This window comes from Oncorhynchus kisutch, linkage group LG18 (assembly GCF_002021735.2).
Source record: "Oncorhynchus kisutch isolate 150728-3 linkage group LG18, Okis_V2, whole genome shotgun sequence".
Lineage (NCBI taxonomy): Eukaryota > Metazoa > Chordata > Actinopteri > Salmoniformes > Salmonidae > Oncorhynchus > Oncorhynchus kisutch.
The window spans coordinates 70,394,600-70,419,830 of NC_034191.2; the positions used below are offsets into that span (position 1 = coordinate 70,394,600).

General features: G+C 44.4%; 1 protein-coding gene across 1 annotated transcript; it reads left to right on the forward strand.

Annotated features, from left to right (window-relative positions):
- The first annotated feature begins 29 nt into the window (after positions 1–29).
- Positions 30–24,667, forward strand: cspp1a (centrosome and spindle pole associated protein 1a). Its single transcript, XM_020508656.2, has 30 exons — positions 30–104; positions 328–428; positions 596–686; positions 855–958; positions 1,305–1,385; positions 1,777–1,869; positions 2,055–2,449; positions 3,551–3,649; positions 4,326–4,417; positions 5,026–5,122; positions 5,271–5,328; positions 5,869–6,236; positions 6,344–6,462; positions 7,395–7,482; positions 7,744–7,864; positions 8,875–9,022; positions 11,800–11,931; positions 12,038–12,150; positions 12,366–12,515; positions 12,614–12,757; positions 12,851–12,964; positions 13,311–13,377; positions 13,577–13,706; positions 14,272–14,420; positions 19,552–19,689; positions 19,768–19,811; positions 19,951–20,014; positions 20,523–20,644; positions 21,154–21,310; positions 22,731–24,667. Exons 1-30 carry the CDS (start codon positions 59–61, stop codon positions 22,946–22,948), a joined length of 3,843 nt encoding a protein of 1,280 aa, XP_020364245.2. The 5' UTR covers positions 30–58; the 3' UTR covers positions 22,949–24,667.
- Positions 24,668–25,231: the final 564 nt, after the last annotated feature.

Genomic DNA, 25,231 nt, shown 5'->3' on the forward strand with positions numbered 1-25,231 from the left:
TGAAGTTCTTGTGGCGGTGCGAAGTCTCGCGACCCTGCTGAACTGGCGAAACCACTTGATGGTCATTCATTCAGATAGCGCACTTCACAAAGATTGTTCATGCGGTAAGGTACCATGTTGGTTTGGGTTAATATTTCCCTAAACGTGTTGCATGAAGAAGAAAAAAAATAGTTTTGGGACAACTTTCTAACATTCGCAAGGACTGTAATTCAAATTAGCTAACGTTAGCCATTTAGCTTTGTGTATCCTGGTTGCCTAACAACGGAAATATGGATGCTCTATCCTAGCTTTTTCCTCATTTCGAGCATGTATTTGTATTTTATGCAGAAATGGATAACCTAGATCGTTTTTTGGAGGAACATACAGCCAAAGTGGCTAAAGAGAGGGCATGTTTGGAAGAGGAGGAACCACCTTACATGACAATCAAGGTGTGTAATTGTGCCAATGTAATAATGAGTAATGGTCAGCAAACTCCAAATGTTTGGCCAAATGTTAGTTTCATGTTAAAAGCTTTCCTCAAATGTTGTCAGTGATTTAATTACATAAATGATTGAAGTAAATGGCCAATATGATCTTTATTTTTCCACTGCAACAGACAAAGTCAGACAATGTAAACTCTGTAAAGGAGAACGCTGCTCCATTTGACTGGGCATCAACTCAAAGAGGACATCCAAACCCTGGCAGAGGTACAGTGTAGCCTATGGTTCTATGACCACCACCATCGTCAGGAATGTGACAAATAAAGTTTGATTTGAATTGTCATGGGGCAAGGTGTGGTTTGTTGTGTGTCTGTGGAATTGCTAGTGATATGCAGCACTTATTAATGATTAAAGTCCGTTTTTTTTTTTCTCCAGAGGAGAGCTCAGGATTAAGTTTGCAGTTGGGAGCAGAATATGAGCAGAAGAAGCAAAAACTCAAGCAAGAGCTTCGTTTGGACTACAGACGATATATGGCTCAGGTTTGCTGTAGTTATGTTCAGAACACAATCTATTATACTGTTCCTTACTAAGGTGCCATGATGGGTATAACAAAAATAACCGTAAGTTTCTAACTGCATTTTCTTAGTTCTCACAAAAACTTGCAGGAATTTACTGGCGAGGGAAGAAAGGTAGGGAATCCCCTCCTCTAACTGTCCACATCACATCAGCTGAGGTGTTATTGAAAGTAGCCTTTAAAATGGAATTTCCTTTGAAGAACAGAGTTTGGGTTGGATCCATCGTTACAGGACAGTGTATTAAAACAGATCGTTGTCCCCCTTTTGTTATTCCCCGTGTCACACTGACCCTTCCAATCTCTAACTTTAGAAAAAGGATCTGCATGCTGGTGAACCCGGCCCACAGGCTCAAGGCCTCTCCTTACCCATCGGTGAGAGGAGATTTGCCAAGGTAGCCATTTACTCTGTGTGTGTGGGTGTGTGTGTGGGACGTATTTTAGTGGGAGTAAACAGAATGCCAGGTCGCCATGGCCAGGCTAACATACCGACCAAGCCCTCTTTCATTGCACCGAGAGGCCCTTTTACCGTAGAATGACTTAAGGAGTGATATAGTACAGTAGTTTACATTTGTTTCCCAATGTTGATTGTGCAAGATAAGATTTGGGGTCCCACAGCAACTACTTTAGTTGACACTTGTGTATGCTGGCATGCTGTAGCTAACTTAGCATCAGGTTTACCTGGTAAAATAAAGCAAAATAAAATATTGTTCAATTGATATTTTTTTTAAACAACTGAATGGCTTGTGATTTGAAGATGGGCAAGTTTGTGTTGTCTTTCTCCAGGACAAATTAAGAGATGAAAGAAACAAGGAATACAACCTCTTCCTTAATGGACAGTCAGGGCAAATAAGGAGACTACTTTCAAATGCCTCTCAGGTAACAATAGATTATGCATACCTAGAATAAGATGTATGTGTTTTTTATGAAAATATCTCTACCTATTCAATGTGTTTTTAATAAGTTTATGTTTGAGTCTCCTGTTTATTGGCTACATTTGACTAAGATCCTACAGCATGTTGCCACATTTTGATCATTTAACACATCTCTTTCCTGATTCACAGGTGCAGGCCCTGGAGACTGTGAGTCCAACTGTACTTTATTCTCCCCCAGCCATACCAGACGCCCAGCATAACACCCAGCTTAACCATGGAGGCCAGCCTTGGGAGCGACTCCCATCCAGGAGGAACGCTGCCACCCTAACCGACAGGGGGACAGGGACAGAGGGTCAGGCCCCACGAGGGCGGAGGCACTGGGAGCACCACAGACCAGAGGAGTCCCTGGAGCGCTGGGAGAGAAGGAGGCCCAGGAGGAGAAGCAGGCACAGGGATGAGTACAACTCTGAGGAGGAAGAAGAAGAGGAGTTTGAGTTCTTGGAGAGGGGGAGATCCAGGCGGAGCCGAGAGCCAGAGTACACTGGGAGAAGAGAGAGGAGAATAGTTCATCAAAGCCCTGACAGGTGCTTCACAGGAGAGTTGATCAGATCCAGCACTACCCCATCTATAAGCTATGGGTTTTTTTCTGTGGGCAAACTACCTGCCGCTGTAAAGAAATACACTGAGTGTACAAAACATTATGAACACCTGCTCTTTCCATGACAGACTGACCAGGTGAAAGCAATGATCCATGGATTGTGTATGTGTGCCATACAGAGGGTGAATGGGAAAGACCAAAGATTTAAGTGCCTTTGAACAGGGTATGGTAGTAGATGCCAGGCGCATTGGTTTGTGTCAAGAACTGTAATGCTGCTGGGTTTTTCACGCTCAACCGTTTCCTTGTGTCTCAAAAATGGTCCACCACCCAAAAGAGATCCAGCCAATTTTATTTTACCTTTATTTAACTAGGCAAGTCAGTTAAGAACAAATTCTTATTTTCAATGACGACCTAGGAACAGTGGGTTAACTGCCTGTTCAGGGGCAGAACGACAGATTTGTACCTTGTCAGCTCGGGGGTTTGAACTTGCAACCTTCCGGTTACTAGTCCAACGCTCTAACCACTAGGCTACCCTGCCGCCTCTTCCTGTTTAAAGGCCCAGTGCAGTCAAGAACATGATCTTTCTGTGTTTTATATGTTTTATGATCACAGAAAGATCATGTTTATATATATATATATATATATATATATATATATATTTTTTTTTTTTTTTTTTCCTACACTGTGGTTGGAATAATATTGTGAAAATTATGATAATGCACTGTTAGTGTATTAGCAGTTTGAAAAGACCACTTGAATTTTCAGCCTGTTTTTTCAGCCTGATATGAGTTTTCAGCCTGTTTTTTCAGCCTGAAATGAGTTAAGAGACTGATAAGAAAGGATTCCAAACCTCTCTGCCAATATCAGCTCATTTTCAGGTTTCTCCTCTACACTCAGACAACTCCCAGAAAGTCCTAGCAAAGTTCTTCCTTGAGAAATTGATCTTTGCTAAGAAGCAATTTTTCTTTATTTTTGACAATTTTAATTGAAAATAATCACAGTAAGGTATTTAATTGTTATCTAGAAATGATTTGATATTTAGATAAAAAAAACGACATTTTAACAGAGTATTTTCTTTCTATGGCAGAGTTCTGCGGGAGAGGAGGGAGGTGGAGCCGCCTGTTGTCCATGAAGAGAACTTCAGAGACCGGATCACAAAGTCCCAGTCGGTGACACCAAAACCCAAGTACTGAGTGACCCACTGGAATTAAACTCATTAGATCAGTCAGGGCCTGTTTCCTTAACTAAAATTGAGGGCAAATGTATTAAATGGCCACTAAGGTAATCACTTTAGCAGAGTTGGCCATCACGTGTATAAAACCTCTCTATCGATCTGTTCCTGTATTGATTGTTGAGGAAGACTACAAAGGAAGCAGAACTGTAATGTACAAGATTTATCTTTAGTCCCGACTCCCAGGCTTGTTTATTTATTGCATTCCTGTGTAAAATATTTTGTTCTTCCATTGCATTTGATTGTCATGCCATTTCTGTGCTTCTAAATATAACCACTGTTCAATAAGCTGTGTAAGAGAGCATTCCCTCTCATTGAGGTTTGGGTTTTAGCCCCAGGCAGACACTCACTTCAATTCCATCAGGGGAGCTGCATTGATTTGACTGTGATGGGTCTTTACTCTTTAGTGTCTGGGTCACTGGGTAAAGAGAAGACTGCAGTCAGACATGGGGATCTGTTGTGGTAGTGTGTGAGGTGCTGGTGGTGGTGCGGGTTGACTTGGGTGGGGCTGCGAGCAGTACTGATTGGCTAGGCCATGTCTTTTATGAGGTGGTTCATTGATTGGGTGAACTGAGCTGCAGACATTTACCTAGCTACTGTCTGTCTATGTAACGGTGTAACTGTTCTCCAGTGCTGTGATGCCAGCGGCCATGAAGACCGCCGAGAGATCTAGGTCTGCAGCCCACAAGGACAAGGCCCAGTTTTTCACTGGACTCATGATCGGTAGGAGACACTCATTTAATGCATGTGTGTGTTCAGGTCTGATCTTTAGATACAGGTAGGCTATATCTATATACCGGTAGCTGTAACTAATAACATTAGATGTGTTATGTATGTGGCCATATGAGAAGTGCGTAATGTGAATGATGGGTAACCTGTAATGTATGCATTATGTTGAATGTGTAATGTACAATTTGTATTTTGTATAAAGCAGTACTGTGTGTCTGGGACATTTTAAAGTTCATTTAATTAACATAAATGTGAAACGTCATTAGCTGTAACACGGGTGGGAAAACTACGGCTGCTGGATCATTTTTTGGGGGGGGTGAATTATTATTTTGGGTACCAAAAAATACTCCATACCAAACTTGAACATCTAAAACTTAGAAATTATAATGGACTTATATATTTGATATTGTCAAATAACTTCCCTTTTTCTGACCCACAAATAGATTTTGACAAACAAATCGGTCCAAAAGAAATTTCTGCGGCCCTCTGTTGAATTTTGAAATCCCGATGTGGCCCTCGAGCCAAACAGTTTACCCATCCCTGCTCTAACACACGCTTGTTAAGTTGAACGGCTATTTGTTATGTGTTGGGATTTTTCTCAGGGGAAACAGAGGGGGATGTGGCCACACAGAGGCGGAAGGACCGCTACAGACAGGAGCTGCTGGAACAGATGGCTGAGGGGCAGAGGAACAAAAAGAAGTGAGTTTAACACGGGGAGATTTCATTGTATCTTTCACACCCGTATGGGTCAAGTTGGTTGTTAGATATGACCAGGGCCCTATGTTGGGTTATAAACCGTGAATGTCAGTGAATAGTGTTTAAAAATCGTTTCAATATTTGATTTTAGGGAGAAGGATCTTGAGCTGAGGGTTGCTGCCACTGGGGCGATTGACCCAGAGAAACAGGTAAAAGGGTTTGTTAATATTTTTCGAGGTACTGTATTGTCCTTGAAATGCATACTGTATGACATTTGGGTTATGAAAGTATGGTTAACCATATGAAAGAGAATGTAAGGTCATGACAAATATGCTGTGGTGGTAACAATGTTGTAATGATGTGTATTCTTACATTTTGCCAGAATGTAAATCATGAATTTCAAGCTCTGGAGAAACAAACAAATATGTCATAACAAGATGTTTGTTTGTTCACTCATTTCCAGTGACTGTTTTGACTTGGGTTTTTATGTTTTCAGAAAAGACTTAGCATCATGTCTGACTAGCTTGTCAAGTCTTTTGGAAAGTAGCCCTTCTCACAACAATGGCATGATCAGCACATTTCACATCGCTCTGAATCAATTACACTGATAATCGATTAATATATTTCTGCCCCTGAATTACTTTGTACTTTACCATAGATGATGACTAAACTTTCACTCTGATGTATTCAAGTGTTCCATCATTTTTGCCCACATGAGTCACATAGTCTCTTTCCACGTGTACTCCCAGCCTGACCGCATTATGCAGTTTGGGGCGGTGAACCGCGAATATGAGGGCCGGAGACGTGACATCCCCTATAGACCCGGAGGAGGCCTGGACGCCCTGGGGACCAACTCTAGCCCTAGGCCCCGCCAGGAGATGCCCGAGGCGGGCACAGAGGAGAGAGGTCCCCCTGGTAGGCCCCGTGTTGCCTTCCCCTCCCCTCCAATGGACTACACTAACATCCTGGGCCAACTAACAGGGGCAGGGGGGCCGCGGTTAGAGATGGGGGCTGGAGCGAGATTAGGGGCAGGCATGGGGGTGCCTGGGGGTGCCCCTCTCAATGAAGACTTCCACAGGAGCCTCTCTAGTACCCTGGGAGAGATAGTCGCCCCAAGGTACAGTGAAACAAGATGGGGTAACAAAAGTCAATCTTTACTTGGTCAGTTGTTGTTGTGTTTTTTGAACGTGTATACTAAAATTGTGTGTGTGTTGCTTTTTCCAGAATTGCTAGCTTACCTCCTCCATTGCCGCCCACTCTAACTGATGCCTACAGGACTCCGTATGATGAGGCCTATTACTACTATGGAGCAAGGAATCCCCTGGACAAAAATCTGCTCTACTGTTAGTATCTCAGTTAACAAATGGGAAAAATATACTGTACTGTGTTTTGGTAAAGAGGCCTCGTGACAGAATGTGACCATAATCCTTTTCTCTCTTCTTATTTTGTGATATTGTGCACTCAGAGTTTTAGGATCTGGCTATCCTTAAAATTAGACAGATTTATTACAGACAATTGTGATTCACTGTCATTGAAATCTCTTAGTAATATATGGTGACTCCATTGTCTGCGATGAGTAATCCACCAAGCCTTAAATAAACCCCCCGAGACTCTCCATGGAGGGTCATTACCATTTTATTATGAAGCCACTATGTCACCAGATCATGGGCCAACAGGGCTTGGCACTGTTTCCCATAACGCTCATATGACCCACTCATGATTTATACGGCTCATGGACAGACAGCTTATTGGAAATGAGTTCCACAGACTCCCAGTCCAGATGTATGTGAGCAACTGCGCCCAATATGCTCCACTTCTGGAGAAATGCCTCCTATTGTTCAATAGCCAATACTCACTATACTTGATCAAATGGGAAGGTATCCAGCCAGGGCAGTGGTGGCTGGTTGTACTTTAAATGGGGAGGACAGGTTCATAGTAAGACTGGAAAGGAATTCATGGAATGGTCTCAAACACAAACACCTGGTTTCCATGTGCTTGGTACCATTCCATTCATTATTATAAGCTGTCCTCCCCTCACCAGCCTCCTCTGATCCAGGGATGTGTGTGTGTGTGTGTGTGCCAGGCAAAGACCTGAGTGCTGCTGTTCTGTGCCAAAACATGACAATCTACTAATTTAGCTTGAGAACACCCGCTGTAGCTGCATTTGTTAATTCAGTAAAAGTCTGACAATGTTTTGGACACTTTTTTTTTGTTGGTGTGTGTGTGTTGATTTGATATCCAACTGATATAGTGTTCTCCTATCTTTCCCTTTTAGATGGACCTCAAGGAGGTGGAGGGCAGCCCATGGTCTTCCCAAATCTGCCTCCAGGAATGATGCCTCCACCTGGACATCAAGGGGCCCGGTGGGTGTCCTTAGTTCAGGAATTCCATACCTTTCCACATTGTCTGGAGACCTGCACACAAGTCACCCACTCACATACAATCACACAACTTTGTTTTCATACAGCATCATAAGTAACACAACTTCAGGTTTGAGTTATTTAAAGAAACAGAAGAGGGCACCCTAAGCAAGCATTGAGAGCTGTGTGTAGGCTATATGTCTCTCACAACTAGGGGTATTGTGTTGATATGGTTACCCATAATGTTTGAATGTCTTTCTCCAGAGGAGCCTATCCGCATGCTGTGGCCCTCCCTGGAGCTGGGCGGGGTGTTGGGGCGATAGGAGAGAGGCCTAAGCAGTCCAAGGAGAGTGTGTTGAACTACAAGGAAGCACTGAGACAACAGGTAGGCTACACATTGTAAAATGTATTTAAACATTGTTTAAACAAGGGAAAATCCCATTGACATAAACAATATCACAGGACATTATGATACATTATAAAGTGGGTGGTTCGAGCCCTGATTGCTGATTTGGCTGAAAGCCGTGGTATATCAGACCGTATACGACGGGTATGACAAAACATTTATTTTTACTGCTCTAATTACGCAGGTAACCAGTTTATAATAGCAATAAGACACCTCTGGGGTTTGTGATATATTGCCAATATACCATGGCTAAGGGCTGTGTCTGGGCTTCAATTTCTCCCCAGCTGTGGTATGGAGGCGGGGTAGGAGTGATGGAGGGGTGTGTTAGCCATACTCTCATTAGTGTGATAAAAGACTGAGAGGAAAGTCTGTCCTCTTGCCCCTACCTCACCTTACTGACTCCCTCTCTCTCCTTCACCCATTCTCTCTCTCTCTGCTGGCCATCTCTGTGGACTCACACCTGGCCAAGATTGACTAAGTCCAGTTTTGGTGAAGAATAAACCATTAAATATTGATCCAGTTTCTTAGTCATCACAGCATTATTATGTGGACCAATAACTGCATATTTGGGAAAATATCAAAATGTTTTGCTGTGTTGTGCGCTACTGAACATGACCCTGTGAGAGTGAAGGTGGAGGGCGGCTTAGTGAGATGCTAACTCTGCTAGCTAGCGGCGTCAGACTGTTTTGTTTCCCTCTGCTGATGCCAGAGGAACAGGAAACCAATGATTCAGATTAGTGACAGACTGCAATATTTTGACAGGAAGAGATCAGGCGAGAGTGGAGTCAGCACTTTTCCAAGGTAAAGGGAATACAGCAGGAATATCACAAGGGCAGTAGAAAAGAGGAACACATTTCATTTCCTACATACTGTAGAGCTCAGATTGAATAGATTGACTTTTTCTTATCTCTCAAATTAACTCAGACATTTAAAAAATAAATACATTTAATGACCAGTACTTGATGGCATCTTCCCCCCTCTGGCCACAGATCCAGGAAGGAGAGGAGCGAAAAAGACAGGAGAGGGAGAAAAGGGATCGCTATGATGCCAAGATCGAGGCTGAGATGAAGGCCTATGATCCCTGGGGGAAGGGGGGAGGAGGGGCCCCTCTCAAAGACGACAGGGGAAATCTCATCAGTACGTCACCTTTTTATTTTATATAAACTCAGCAAAAAAATAAACGTCCTCACTGTCAACTGCTTTATTTTCAGCAAACTTAACATGTGTAAATATTTGTATGAACATAACAAGATTCAACAACTGAGACAAAAACTGAACAAGTTCCACAGTTATGTGACTAACAGAAATGGAATAATGTGTCCCTGAACAAAGTGGGGGGGTCAAAATCAAAAGTAACAGTTAGTATCTGGTGTGGCCACCAGCTGCATTAAGTACTGCAGTGTATCTCCTCATGGACTGCACCAGATTTGCCAGTTCTTGCTGTGATATGTTTCTCCACTCTTCCACCACGGCACCTGCAAGTTCCTGGACATTTCTTGGGGGAATGGCCCTAGCCCTCACCCTCAATGGGATTGAGATCCGGGCTCTTCGCTGGTCATGGCAGAACACTAACATCCCTGTCTTGCAGGAAATCACGGACAGAAAGAGCAGTATGGCTGGTGGCATTGTCATGCTGGAGGGTCATATCAGGATGAGCCTGCAGGAAGGGTACCACCAGGGATGTCTTCCCTGTTACTCACAGCGTTGAGATTGCCTGCAATGACAACAAGCTCAGTCCGATGACGCTGTGACGCACCGCCCCCAGACCATGACGGACCCTCCACCTCCAAATCGATCCCACTCCAGAGTACAGGCCTCGGTGTAATGCTCATTCCTCCCCCCCTGGTGAGACAAAACCACGACACGTCAGTGAAGGGCACCGTTTGCCAGTCCTGTCCGGTCCAGCGACGGTGGGTTTGTGCCCATAGGTGACGTTGTTGCCGGTGATATCTGGTGAGGACCTGCCTTACAACAGGCCTACAAGCCCTCAGTCCAGCCTCTCTCAGCCTATTGCGGACAGTCTGAGCACTGATGGAGGAATTGTGTGTTCCTGGTGTAACACGGGCAGTTGTTGTTGCCATCCTGTACCTGTCCCGCAGGTGTGATGTACCGATCCTGTGCAGGTGTTACACGTTGTCCTCGCAGTGGCAGACCATCAGCTGTCTGTCCTGTGTCCCTGTAGCTCTGACTTAGGCGTCTCACAGTATGGACATTGCAATTTATTGGATTGGCCACATCTGCATGCCTCCTTGCAGCATGCCTAAGGCACGTTCACGCAGATGAGCAGGGACCCTAGGCATCTTTCTTTTAGTGTTTTTCAGAGTCAGTAGAAAGGCCTCTTTAGTGTCCTAAGTTTTCATAACTGTGACCTTAATCGCCTACCGTCTGTAAGCTGTTAGTGTCTTAATTGTTTATGGTTCATTGAACAAGCATGGGAAACAGTGTTTAAACTCTTTACAATGAAGATCTGTGAAGTTATTTGGATTTTTACAAATTATCTTTTGAAAGACAGGGTCCTGAAAAAGGGACGTTTCTTTTTTTGCTGAGTTTATCATAGTCGTTAGTCCTCTTTAGTTGCTCTGTCTACCGTTAGATTTAGGTTTATTCACATACGTAGCAACTGTAAAAACCAAAATGATAACTTCTCTGAATTTGTCTATGAAACCTTAGTTTTCAGTCATTTGATTTAGTCTAGCATGCTGACCACACCGCTCCATCGCGCGTGTGTTGATTTTGTCCACCCACACCAGATGCGAACCAGGATATGCAGGTTGAAATATCCAAACAAACTCTGAACCAACTGTATTAATTTGGGGACAGGTCAAAAAGCATAAAACATTTATGGCAATTTAGATAGCTAGCTTGCTGTTGCTGGCTAATTTGTCCTGGTATATAAACATTGGGTTGTTATTTAAGCCTGAAATGCACAAGGTCCTCTACTCCGACAATTAATCCAAGGAATAAAGGGTAAACCGAGTTTGTTTCTAGTAATCTCTCCTCCTTCAGGCTTCTTCTTCTTCTTTGGACTTTATATGGCGGTTGGCAACCAACTTTAAGGTGCATTACCACCATCGACTGGACTGGAGTGTGGACCTCAGTTCATCTTTCAATCACTCACATGGATATATGCTCCTAAAAACCAATGAGGAAGGGCCTCCCGGGTGGCGCAGTGGTTAAGGGCGCTGTACTGCAGCGCCAGCTGTGCCATCAGAGTCCCTGGGTTCGCGCCCAGGCTCTGTCGTAACCAGCCGTGACCGGGAGGTCCGTGGGGTGACGCACAATTGGCCTAGCGTCGTCCGGGTTAGGGAGGACTTGGTCGGTAGGGGTGTCCTTGTCTCATTGCGCACCAGAGACTCCTGTGGCGGGCCGGGCACAGTGTGCGCTAACCAAGGTGGCCAGGTACACGGTGTTTCCTCTGACACATTGGTGCGGCTGGCTTCCGAGTTGGATGCGCGCTGTGTTAAGAAGCAGTGCGGCTTGGTTGGGTTGTGTATTGGAGGACGCATGACTTTCAACCTTCGTCTCTCCCGAGCCCGTACGGGAGTTGTAGCGATGAGACAAGATAGTAGCTACTACAACAATTGGATACCACGAAATTGGGGAGAAAAAGGGGTAAAATCCAAAAACAAAATCCCAAAAAACAATGGGAGATGGGAGATGGGAGAGGCCGGACTTGCAGCGCGTCAAGCGTCACAAATAGAACCAAGTTCGTTGGCACGCGCAATGATTGAATAACATGTATGTGTACATTTATTTTGCAACGCCGGCGTTGTGGTCAGTATGTAAGCCTCCGGGTTATTTCTCTGTCAACATCTCTGTTGTCATTGCATTGGCCCTGTGAGGAGCGTAAGCTGTGAGTCACCACTACATTGAAAGTCTCTCTGTAGCTGATAACGATGCCTCCATGTTTCCAGGTGATCTGAACAGAATGCACAGGATCAACAAGGAGGTGTACGTAAACCCAGAGTCCAGGGACAGGAGATGGCCGCCGGGCTCTGTAGGCAGGTTTGGAGGTGGAGGGGGACTTACCCCCAGGGGAATATCAGGTAGCCCAACTCTCACAGGCACTCTGTAAATGTCAGTTTTCACTGTCCTGGTCTTTTGTATGTATGTGTGTGTGAATTGATGAGTCACCCCTCTCCATCCCTGTAGGTTTCTCCTTTGCCCAGACGTCCCAGTTCGCCCGTAGCAACGTGTTCAGTGATCAGCCTACTCCACAGCAACTCCAGGATCAGGACACATACAAAGACTACCTGAAGCAGCAGGTACCTGGCCCTACAGCCCTCAGCCTACACACAGGGAGAACACCTCCACTGGCTCCACAAGAGTACTAATGGAACCATGCTATTGATCTGTGGATACTATGGATCAAACAAGAACCACAAAGGTTCTTGATAGGTGTTCAAAAGAGCCCATCCAGGCTGTGCTCACAGACCACGGTCAGACTGATGAACAGTGCTGTTTGTTTTGTGATGGACAGATCGAGGAGAAAAGGAGGAAGGAAGCGAAGGAGAGGGACCGTGAAAGGATTGAGGAGGAGAGGGAGGAGAAGAGGCTGGCAGAGCAGAGGGTTCTTATCCAGCAGGAGTTTGAGGAGGAGCAGCAGAGGAGAAAACGGAAGGAGGTCGAGGTGGGGAGGAGGTTATCATTTTTGATTAGATACATGAACCCACATTGGTTGAAGGATGCAAGTATTGAAACTGGATTCTGTATTTTCCCCTGCTTTAGCAAAGTGCCAAGAATGAAGAGCTGATCCGCCAGGCTGAGGAGCGCCGTAAGGAGGCGGACAGGAAGAGCAGGGAGGAGGAAGAGCGTGAGAGCAAGACCCTGAGACAGCAGGTTGAGAGGGAAAGACAAGTGCGAAAGGAAGAGGTGTGTAACATGTTCAGAAGAGACTGGATACTGTAGAAACTACTTGGTGGTGTTAGCCGTCTGAGTGGGAGTTGTGCCATGTCCTTTATGCAGAGTCAGAGGGATCCGTCACCACCTATCCCAGCCCTGCAGAAGAGACTGGGGAAGCAGCACCTCACTCCCAGACCTCCCTCTGCTGTCAGCCAGCTCTCCTCTAGGGCCCTGTCTGTAAGTAACTTAGTCACTCTAACCCTAGCTTCATGTCCACACCCTGGCTTAATCCTAGCCATAACCCTGGTCGCGTTCGCCTGCTCAGACATGGCATGCAATTAACAATGGTTGTGTGCCACTTAATGGACTGTGCAGTTGGGCACCAGATTGCTATAACCTATGATGTTGTAAGCTGATACGTAAAATACCGATCCAGGCGTTGTACGATGCTTCAGCAAAGCATGGGCAGAGGCTTCATGTCCACACCCTGGCTCAACCCTAACCCTAACCTTACCCCTAACCCCTGCAGAGACACACACAAACACACATACACACTCACTCTCCTTGTTCCTTGTGTCCCCAGGAGCGTTCTATGTCAGCACCACACTCTCCACCTGTACCTGCCAGGAGAAACCAGCTCCGAGCCACAGGTTAGATACAGCAGGGTTCCCCAAACTCGTTCCTGGGGCCCCCCCTGTGTGCACATTTTGGTTTTTGCCTTAGCACTGAGATAGACCACTCAAATAAATACTGGAGAAAAGACCTGACTTTACTGATATCTTCTCTCAACTATGTTTCTTTCCCTTTCTCCACGGTCTGTCTGTCTCTACCTGTCCATCTCCCTGCCAGAGGACCAGCAGCAGGGTGTGATCAGTGAGTTGTCCACGCTGCGGAGGCAGCTGCGGAGCGAACAGAGACGGCTGGAGGGGCAGCTGCTGCAGAGTGACAGAGAGGAGACAGACACACCCATCTCCACCAGGTAGGCAGGACAGACACACCCCTTACAGTAACACCAGGGCCACAGTAGGTCACGTTGACAAATCTAAACCATTTACCTTGAACAGTCTTGCCCTTATTGCCCAGGGTATGTTCAGGAGGAACACACATTTCATGAATGGTGAATGCCCTTGGCTTCAATAACAGAACTTTGCTTTGGTCACGCATGGCTCTTCAAAGTGCTGCATGTATTCAAACACTAGTGCACCTTAAGAGCACTGGAGAATACATATTTGAGCCTCTGCCAGTTAGAAGGCTTTCCTCAGGTCGTATAAGCAACCTATGCTGAATACCCCTTCATGCCTGCTTCGGGTCTGAAAGAAACACTTGAAAGTGTCGAACATCCACAGGCCCAGGTGCTATAGCTTTATTCTGACTCATCCCTGGAACAATACACTGTAATCCATGTTAATTGAAAAAAACTGATTTACCAGGTACTTGTTTGTTCTGTAAGCTGTATGCTCGTCGGTGTATGGTTGCAAACAAAACATACATATTTCATAGGGGCGACTGTGGCGTGTTGATGTTCCATTCTGTGTTGTGCCCAGGCGCAGAGGGCGCCCCCATGGGGACGTGTTTGAGATGGCACTCATCAGAGCCCAGGGGTCGTCCAGAAGACCCAACTCTGGAACGGCTGCTCCAGATGCCCATGTCAACATGCAGAACATCAGGGAGTTCAACCAGCTCAAATACAGAGGTAAGTCAATGACACACTCTTTATACTATAACTGGACATGTCTTCTCCCTCTCAGTTCTCATTGTCTTATTGATACCCTCCCCAGATCAAATATAGAGGTTAATTGATAGCATACAGTGCATTCTGAAAGTATTCAGACCCCTTCACTGTTGCATCAGATGACCTGGCCTCCATAATCACCCAACCTCACCCCAATTGAGATGGTTTGGGAGGAGTTGGACCGCAGAGTAAAGGAAAAGTAGCCAACAAGTGCTCAGCATATGTGGGAACTCCTTCAAGACTGTTGGAAAAGCATTCCAGGTGAAGCTGGTTGAGAGAATGCCAAGAGTGTGCAAAGCTGTCATCAAAGCAAAGTGTGGCTACTTTGAAGAATATGAGATATATTTAGATTTTATTTAACACTTTTTGGGTTACTACATGATTTCACGTGTTATTTCATAGTTTTGATGTCTTCACTAATATTCTACAATGTGGAAAATAGTTCAAATAAAGGAGGTCAAGGAGGTGACCAAGAACCTGATGGTCACTGTGACAAAGCTCCATAGTTCCTCTGTGGAGATGGGAGAACTTTCCAGAAGGACACCATCTCTGCAGCACTCTACCAATCAGGCCTTTGTGGTAGAGTGGCCAGACGGAAGCCACCTCTTAGTAAAAGGCACATGACAGCCCGCTTGGAGTTTGCCAAAAGGCACTTAAAGGACTCAGACCATGAGAAACAAGATTTGATGGTCTGATGAAAACAAGATTGAACTTTTGGCCTGAATGCCAAGCGTCACATCTGGAGGAAACCATCCCCACGGTGAAGCACGGTGGTGGCAGCAGCATCATGCTGTGGGGATGTTTTTCAGTGGCAGGGACTGGGAGGCTAGTCAGGATTGAGGGAAAGATGAACGGAGCAACGTACAGAGAGGTCCTTGATGAATACCTTCACCAGAGTGTTCAGCACCTCAGACTGGGGTGAAGATTCACCTTCCAACAGGACAACAACTCTAAGCACACAGCCAAGACAACGCAGAAGTAGGTTCGGGACAAGTCTCTGAATGTCCTTGAGTGGCTCAGCCAGAGCCCGGACTTGAACCTGAAAATAGCTGTGCAGTGATGCTCCCCATCCAACCTGACATAGCTTGAGAGGATCTGGGAGAAACTCCCCAAATACAGGTGTGCCAAGCTTGTAGCGTCATACCCAATAAGACACGAGGCTGTAATCGCTGCCAAAGGTGCTTCAACAAAGTACTGAGGAAATGGTCTGAATACTTATGTAAATGTGATTTCCCCATTTAATTATTATTTTTGCAAAAAACATTTGCAAAAATGTATAAAACCAGTTTTTGCTTTGTCATTATGGGATATTGTGTGTAGATTGATGAGGGAAAACCATATTTAATCCATTTTAGAATAAGGCTGCAACATAGCAAAATGCGGAAAAAGTCAAGGGGCCTGAAAACTTTCCGAATGCACTGTACATCCCATGCAATTACAAGCCTATACCCAATTTTTTTTCTATAAGAAACTCTATGATCCATTGCCAAGGCTTAGTTCATTCCTGCTGCTGCCCATCTGCTCTGTAAATTTAATCTAAGATCTTTTTTGTTGTTGAGGGATTCTGTGTTCTCTAGTTGCCAAGGTGACTGTCATTGTGGAATCCTGTTGTTTATGGTCAGGAATCCTTCTGCTATGATGCCGTTGGCTGTTGATGGAGCTAAATGAAACACACACCATACTGAACTACCCTGGCATCATGGATCAACTATTCTGTTTAGCTTGGCTGGATGTGCAGCCCTCATCAAGTCTCCTCTCCGCCACGCTATGGCATTACTCTCATGAGGTCATGGGTTGACTCATCTTAAAAGCCATCCATCGGTAACTGACAGTTTGGACGCATAAACAGAGGGAGAGAACACAGGGCTGAAACAAAGGAAATTGCCTTTGAATGGATTCCCAGTGCTGAGTTTATTTGAGGGTCCAGAGAACACGTAGACACACACAAACATTCCCAAGTAGGTGCTAGAGACAAGCCCAAGTCCTATCTATGTGTACAACAAAAATTGACCCTTCCCCACAACAATTGATCCCCTCCGTCCCACTCGGTTACTGTTGCAACCTCAGACAACCTTCCCGCCAGAGGCCCAATTCCCCCATCTAACCACTGGTGAAATCCCCTCACAATGATCTCAAAATGTTGAACACAGACGACCTACCCTTTGCTAATCAGGAGGTTTTCCGGTATGTTGTGGTGGACTGTCATTACAATTGCTTCAGGGGAACATGGTCAAATGAAGGTTGTAGTGTGGCTAGCCACTGGAAGATTCTGAAAGCACTGTTGGCATGAAGCCAAAGTTACTAGCCCCTTTTGGAGCTAATTTGTGCTCTCACAAATCATATCCTGATGTCGACAGCAGATGAGGGTTTTATTCATAGCTAGCTTCCATTTAGAAAAAACAAGGTATATTAACTTGCTAGCTACCTAGCTAGTGTTAGCAATGTTGGGTGGTCAATAAGACTTAGAACTAGCTAGCAAACCAGCTGAGCGAGCAAACAATGTAACAAAAGTATCATTTCAGGATCTAAAAATACTCCAACAGGCTCTGCGTTTCAGGAATCACAGTAGCAAGTACCACTGGTGCACTGTTACATTATTTAGCCGTTTAAACCATTTTGTTTTTTAGATGACCGTTCTCAGTTTTTGTAATGCCCTCAATGGCTATCATGTGTTTCAAACATGAGCTTGTCTGAGGACGACAGTTATTATGTATACAGGGGCAGATTTTGTGATTTGGATGCCGGCGGTAGAGGCCATTCTGAGCCTCCATCCCTCCTCAGATTTGATTTATGGAATTTGTAGTAAAGACAAGTAATTTAATTGTACAAGTGTATTACCTTTTAATGTGCCATGACAACAACCAGTCATGATGTTTTCATCTGATTGTCAAACAAATCAATTCAAAATGTAGGTTACTTTTTGTACATTCATCCAAAATAATTCCAGCATCCGAACAGTGCACTATGCACCTGCCAATTTTGCTTCAATTCGCAAGTGATTGAAACTATCTCACCAGAGAAAGCATCCTATCGAGCGAAACAGTGCTCCGCTGTTTTACCATATGTAGCCCATGTATCTGATTCTGTCTGGCCCAAAATAGTATGACATACCATAATCTTTTTAGCCAGACAGCATCAGATACATGGGCTACACATACATGTCCTCTGCCTTGACGACAATGGTAATATTATCAGCAGTCTTTTTACTAAATAAATGCGTATTGTATCCTCCTAGAGTCTAAGGGCCTGGAGCTAGGTTTCTATTAAGCTAACATATGGAATTGTTTTAAGATGGTCATACCAAGGATCATTTAGCTGTTTTATTTGGAATTTTAGGACCCCTGTAGTATAAAAATGATTTGATGTAACATTGAATTTGGCCTTATTGCGGTTAGCCCATAGAAACGCATTGAATAACAGTCAAAAATAATATCAAAACGAATTATGTTTTGAAGTCTGTCCTATATCTGATAGATATAAGAAAGCGCAGGAAAATGTTAATTGTTATTGCTGTGGAATTACCCTTATACCTTTTACATGGAAATGCCCTATTCACATAGATTCAATTTTCAGCCCGGTACCTTCAGACGAGTCCCATGGCACTTGTGGGGGACAGAGAGCAAAACGGAGATCACCATTGTGTTCGCTACAGATGTTTTCATGAGCATCTTCGGGATGCTGTCTCCTGGTCTGACAAACACCTCTGTAGCTCGGCCACCTTCCACCTGAGATTCAGAAGGTCGACAAAAATACAGACATCTCTAGCTTAAACAGACCGATTTGGGTGGCGATTTGTTTTTATTATTTATTATGCCTCAAGTGGAGCATTGTAGATTTCTTATTTGTGTATATATAAAAAAATATGCCCAGCTTACGGGGCACCTTGATTCGAGGCCTGAGGCAATTGCCGCCTCTGCCTAATGGCAAGTCCGCCAGTGTGTGTATACTCCAGTGAGTGGAAACACATTGCTGTTGTGTGTGTGTGTGTGTGTGTGTGTGAGCAGAACATCTCTTGCCTCCAGTACTATAGCTCTCCAGAGGTCTACCTCAGAGCCGGCCTATGTCTTCCTCTCCTCTGCGGAGAAGTTGGGGTACAGTCATGCTCAAGTATGGTTGTCATGTCTTGACACAACAGTTATGTTCCTTACAGTCCATCTGCAGCTCACTGCTCAGTGTCTAGACTGCGGAGTAGCTGAGTCACCATGGCACTGCCTCAGCGTATACACCGAGTGGACAAAACATTAGGAACGCCTTCATATTATTGAGTTGCACACCCTTTTACCCTCAGAACAGCCTTGATTTGTCAGGGCATGCTGGCCCATGCTGACTTCTATGCTTGTTGGCGGACCATTCTTGAAACACATGGGAAACTGTTGAGTGTGGAAAACCTAGCAGCTTTGCAGTTCTTGACACTCAAACCGGTGCGCCTGGCACCTACTATCATACCCGTGTAAAAGGCACTTAAATATTTTGTCTTGCCCATTCACCCCCTGAATGGCACACATACACAATCCATGTCTCAATTGTCTCAAGGTTTAAAAATAATTTTTTAACCTGTCTACTCCCTTTCATCTACACTGATTTGAAGTGGATTTAACAAGTGACATCAATAAGGGGTCATAGCTTTAACCTGGATTCACCTGGTCAGTCTGTCATGGAAAGAGCTCCTAAAGTTCCTAATGTTTTTTACACTCAGTGTAGACTGATGGAGGGGTTGAGGACAAAGGATGTTTTCTATTAGAGGTCGACTATCAGTTTAATCTTGGCCGCAGCTGAGCCTATACTGTATACAGAGCTTAGCCTCTCATCATAGTGGACACTGGCCAGAGAGAGTCCCTCTGATTGGCTGGTGTGGGAGGAAATCCACTGTGATAGGCTAATCTGCATCCACCATTAGTGCTGCATCCGTACACATGACCACCGCTGCACTGCCTGACATCTGTGTCATTGTGAGGTGGTAATCCTGAAGGCAGGGACCAAGCTGTGTGTGTGTGTGTGTGTGTGTGTGTGTGTGTGTGTGTGTGTGTGTGTGTGTGTGTGTGTGTGTGTGTGTGTGTGTGTGTGTGTGTGTGTGTGTGTGTGTGTGTTATAGACAGCGCATCTCGTGAGGAGGTGCATCATGTGTACCCTGACCCCCCCAGTGATGAACACAGTCTGGACATCCAGCAGCAGGCTCTGCTCAGGGAGCAACAACGCAGGATCAGGAACATGAGAAGAGGAGAAGAGTCAGGTCAGTCTCGCACGCACAGACTGAGAGAGAGAGAGAAACAAACACACTGTTCTTAATGTGTCTCTCCCATCCTGACAGACTTCTTTGAGCCGTATGTGGAGCGACAGCCTCGTTATCATCCTGTGAGTTCACTGTTCTCTTGTTACATCTGAGCCAGCTTCCTCTGGCCACTCCTGGCTGGGGAAACTCATGTCTGACTTTGTCCAGACTGAGATTTTTATAGGTGTCTGACTGGCTGTTATTCTGTGTCTATCCTGTCAGAGGGAGAAGCCAGGCCAAGACCACCAGAGAGTCTCTTTATTGGAGTCAGAGAGCGCTTTTATTGGTGAGCCTGCTGGGCATACAGCCTGTTTTTTTTAGAGGTGTGGCCTGGTGTTGTCGGTGACTGAACAAATATTCTCCTGAGGACGTGCTTACTGGAAAGAAATGAATAGTGATACATTGGGGTACAGTATTACAATGAAGTGGATATGGGATGAACACACACACGCGCTACACTACAGCCAATTGAGGGGAGGGGCATTGGGCACGATCTGGGTAGCTGCCAGTGCCAACACTGCACATGTGAAGCCAATGGCACCCACACAGCTGGTGCCAGTCCTGCGAGAGGGCAGAGAGCCTGTGCCAGCTGCATGGTGGGTTTAGCAAGACCGGACTGAGAGAGGAAGGTAGGAAGGGAATGTGCTGCAGCTGCTATAGTGTTAACCCCCCAATATTGCCCTCATATTTTTACCACTGCTGTAGCATGTTCATTTTAAAGAGACTTGGAGTAATAGCAATTCAGTCATCCAACCTTGCTTGTTTGTAAATGTGTTATTGTGCCGTGTCCTCAGATTACCCCAATGGTGACGCAGGGTCCCCATCCCCAACGCAAGCCCTTATCCTGAGGTCCAGACAGCCCTTAGCCCAGGAGAGGGAGAGCAGGAGGCCCGCCAGGAGAAGAGACTTAGAGGATGTAAGAGTCTATTCCAGAGGAGTGAAAGAAAGAGCCCTCATCACATAATTAGTGCCACTTCAACAGCTCTTTAATGAGTCCATTCATGTCCACCATTTGAGACAGGCATTGGGGAAAGGATTCTAGTGAAGATAAAACACAACCGTCCCTCTTTTCTAGGTTTTAGAATTAGAAGATAAGGGGAGATGAACAAACACATTTCATGGGGGGAAGGAACGCTCAAGCTGGGTAGTGCAGCAGCAGTTTTCCTCTTCATGTCATTGCAGAAATGTCCAGTTTATCAACTAGCCCATGTTAGCTAACATGTTTTAGCCCATCGATTTTGTTGAGTCACTCAGATATCGCATGAAGACATAAGACCTGCAAAATGTTCTCTCCACTAACAAGAGGGATGTGAACAGTTTGTGTCATTGACAAGAGTATATTCTCTCTGTAGTCTTTAGTAACCCGTAATCTTTAGTAACCTGCTGTACTCAGAGATGTTGTGATGTTTCCATGTTGTGGTCCAGGACATGGTGACTCCCGGTGGTCAGAGGGATGACGAGGGCCAACCGGATGCCCAGTCTCTATTCTCTGTGGCCAGCCTGAACATTGAGGGGGTTAAGGACCGCAACCAGAGACGCATCCGCAGACTGGATGACGTCAACGACCACAACTGGAGATCAGGTGAGAGCGACATCACATGTCTTTGTGGTTTACTTTATTACATTAAAGTACAGAACAGTTATTGACAAGGACATTCAATTCTACATTTAAAAAATATGTAATTATTTAACCTTTTTATTTAACAAGGCAAGTCAGTTAAGAACAAATTCTTATTTACCCTGACGGCCTACCCCGGCAACGCTGGTCCAATTGTGCGCAGCCATATGGGACTCCTAACGGCTGGATGTGATGCAGCCTGGATTCGAACCAGGGACTGCAGTGACGCAGTATATTAGTATATATTCTGAGTCTTAGACCGCTGCACCACTCGGGAGCCCAAATAAAAATATTTTAATATTGGAAAGACTCCAAGAGACAACAAAAGTCAAACATTTGGACACACCTACTCATTCCAGGGTTTTTCTTTATTTTTTACTATTTTCTACATTGTAAAATACTAGTGAAGACATAAACTATGAAATAACACATGGAATCATGTAGTAACCAAAAAACTGTTAAACAACATTCTTCAAAGTAGCCACCATTTGCCGTGGTGACAGCTTGTACTTTCTTGACATTCTCTCAACCAGCTTCATGAGGAATGCTTTTTTATTTTGTCTTGAAGGAGTTCCCACTTATGTTGAGCACTTGTTGGCTGCTTTTCCTTCACTCTGCGGTACAACTCATCCCAAACCATCTCAATTGAGTTGAGGTCAGGTGATTGTGGAGGCCAGGTCATCTGATGCAGAACTCCATCACTCTCCTTCTTGGTCAAATTTATTTAGTACTTTTTTGGTTACTTCATGATCCCATATGTGTTACTTCATAGTTTTGATGTCTTCACTATTATTTTACAATGTAGAAAATAGTAAAAATAAAGAAAAACCCTTGATTGAGTAAGTGTGTCATCTTTTGACTGGCACTGTATATATATATATTCATATTGATATATACAGTATAGTTAAACTAGATCTTTAGAAAGAGGAGAGGCACTGTCATACAGTAACCTCTAGTGGAAGAGCGTTCTATGATGGCATGGCTATAGATCACAGGCTGCCGGTTGCACCTTAATTGGGCGGGCTCATAGTAATGGCTGGAACAGAATGAATACAATGGTATTGAACACGTCAAATACACAGTTTCAATGTGTTTAATAACATTTCATTCCTCCATTCCAGCTATTATTATTATTATGAGTGTCCTCGCCTCAGCAGCCTCCTGCGCTTTATATATAACTGAATAGAGGTAGAGAGGACAAGGTTGTCCTCATCCTTAACGCACCAAGAACTGCAAATCATTCACTGCTGCAACATAATAGAGGCTTTTTGGTAGATTCCTTTCTAAAATAAATGACATGATAAATGCAGATCTAGGTATCTCACGTTAGGATTGGGCCATCAGGTGTCTTTCTGTGTGAATGACAAGGCTTTCTGGTCTCCAGGAGGGCTGTCAGCCGATGAAGGGGACCACCTCTCGCTGCGGTCCACCCCATACCACCCGGACAGGTGTGTGTCTGTGGAGACGGTTGCCACGGAGCCCTGGCTGCGGCCTGGCACATCGGAACCACTGAAGAGGTTAGGGACTGGTCAGAACCGGAGAGAGAGGCCGGTTACTAGAGACATCCTGGACGGGGACGGGCCCTCCACCTACCATGGATGACCTGTGACCTTTTTAGGTCTGTTGACCTCATCTACACATAGGATCCCTTTTTAGTGCACTACTTCTGACTAAAGTCTGTGCCCTTGATTTCAAAGCCAAAGAGGTGTATTTTCTATATGCAGTCGATCCCTAATTCTCATTTTACAAAATGAACATGGGCTATATCTGTCTCGGGATCAGATGAGCGCAAAAAAACATCCATGTTTGTGCTTTTTACTCTGAAAAAACTATGAATGTAGCTTATGTATGTGTCCATTTTGAAGATATAAAGCCCGCAGAGGGGACGTCCTAATGGAGATGAGAGCGGTAGTAGCAGAGATATTTCAGTCTCTGTATACAACGGCTTTAGCCTGGGTACCAGTCTCTAGCGAACTTGCCACTCCTTGTCATTGCCAAAGAGACTGGCCTTTTGGGCAATCTCAACGTTCAATATGCAGCCGGATTTACAGCGCAGTTGCTGATTGGTAGTTGGAAACAACATTCATATTTTCCATGGCAACGTTCTGGAACATGAGGTGCGTGCAAATTTGACGCCATATAGAATTAAAATTGGTGGATTAATAGCCCAGCCTGTGGATTAATTTCAAATTTACACATCTGTCTTCACTGTTCCCTTCTTGTGCAATTCATGCATCTCAGCTGGCATCTCCACTGGGCCCTTTTCCATCCTCTGTATTCCTTTTATAGCTCTTGAACCAGTAGCCTAGCCCAACGTCCCAGCAGTAGCAATATACAATAGTTTGGTCACTTATTAGAGAAATAGAAAATATAGTTTTGGGTGTTTCTCCAAATAATATATAAATATTTGAGGAAAGAAGTGCCTTGCTGGATATGAAATAGGCTACAGCATTCACAATGAACTGCTGGGGAACTTTGAATGGCGAGAGCTTCTCTGGTGTGACGCGATCACATTGGCTGGTGCTAAACATGAAATAAATGTAAATCCTCTGTTCTCCCAGCGCCAAATGTATGTTTACAATGACATATATTACGTCAGAAAGCCCAATGTTTCCAATCGCATGTATGAATGAAGTTTTCCAATCAGTCTAATTTGCATTAAACATTGTGACTGGAGGATAGCTGTGAGGGTTAGAAAATCAGGATCAAATCATCTGATCTCTTTGAGCTCATTAGTGATGATATAATGTTCATATTTGAAGATTGTCGAATGGCCAGTCTCTTTGGCAAGGAGTGGAATGATAGCTAAAGAGACTGGTACTCCAGCTACAATGGCTCCGTGTAGTGAGGAGGAGCAGGGCAGCGTCAGTGAGTGTCTGCTCTGCTCAGAGTGAAGCCAGTAGACAGTGAAGAATTCCAGCACTGGGTCCTGAGCTGCACCACTCAGAGATACTGCAGAAGGGCTACGGTGTGGATGATGGCTAGGCTCTGGTCTGGTCTGCTAATCTTTTGAATGTACTTTGGGAAAATTAATGTATATTTAAAAACGTGAAATGTGAATTTGATGTTGAAATGTTTGTATGTATCAAGTAAAGATGTGATTATATATATATATATATATGAGAGAGAGAAATATTCAGGTTTTAAAAAATAAATTATTTTAATTATCTTGCCTTTCTCCAGGCTGGTCCTTGTGAGGCAGACTCATATGGGTCTTTTGCGTCCCTTTGATATTTTAATAAGAAATTGTGAACCAATATTGAATTTTAAAAGCCTGTTATATTAAATGAAGTGCCCTTTTTTAATATAGACCACATGGACGGTTGAATAATTCTGTAATAAATTCAGCATATGGACATGTCCCTCTGTCAACCCCATTTCACTTCTAGGAAGATTTCAGTCCACTTAATCCCAAGTTTTCACCATCATACATCTGTCCCTCATTTTAAGGTCAACCCTGTTATGTGAACTGAACTCTAGTTTTAATATGGTGAAACTATTCCTTAACTATTGTTTTCAAAAGTGACATTGAACATCTAGTCAAATAATTTTCTGGTGTTTTGTGTTGGAAAACTGAGTGGGTCGCGCATGACGTCAAACCTGTTACCCAGCAAGTTCCTATATATTTTTTTCTTGCATTCAATTGCCACTCCCTGTTGCACACAAGCTTCCATTCCCCTGGTCACGAAGGGATTTATGGCTGATTTAAGAGATTTGACCATTTAAAACAATACAACCACACGCATTTAAAGTCATCAAGGATGACAGTTTGAAGATTAAATCATCAACCCTGTTACTTTATTAGTAACTTATTTAACCTCTTGAGATGGGAATACTTGTTTTTTTATTTTGGGGGGGGGGTGGACCAAGTCACACTTCTCAAAA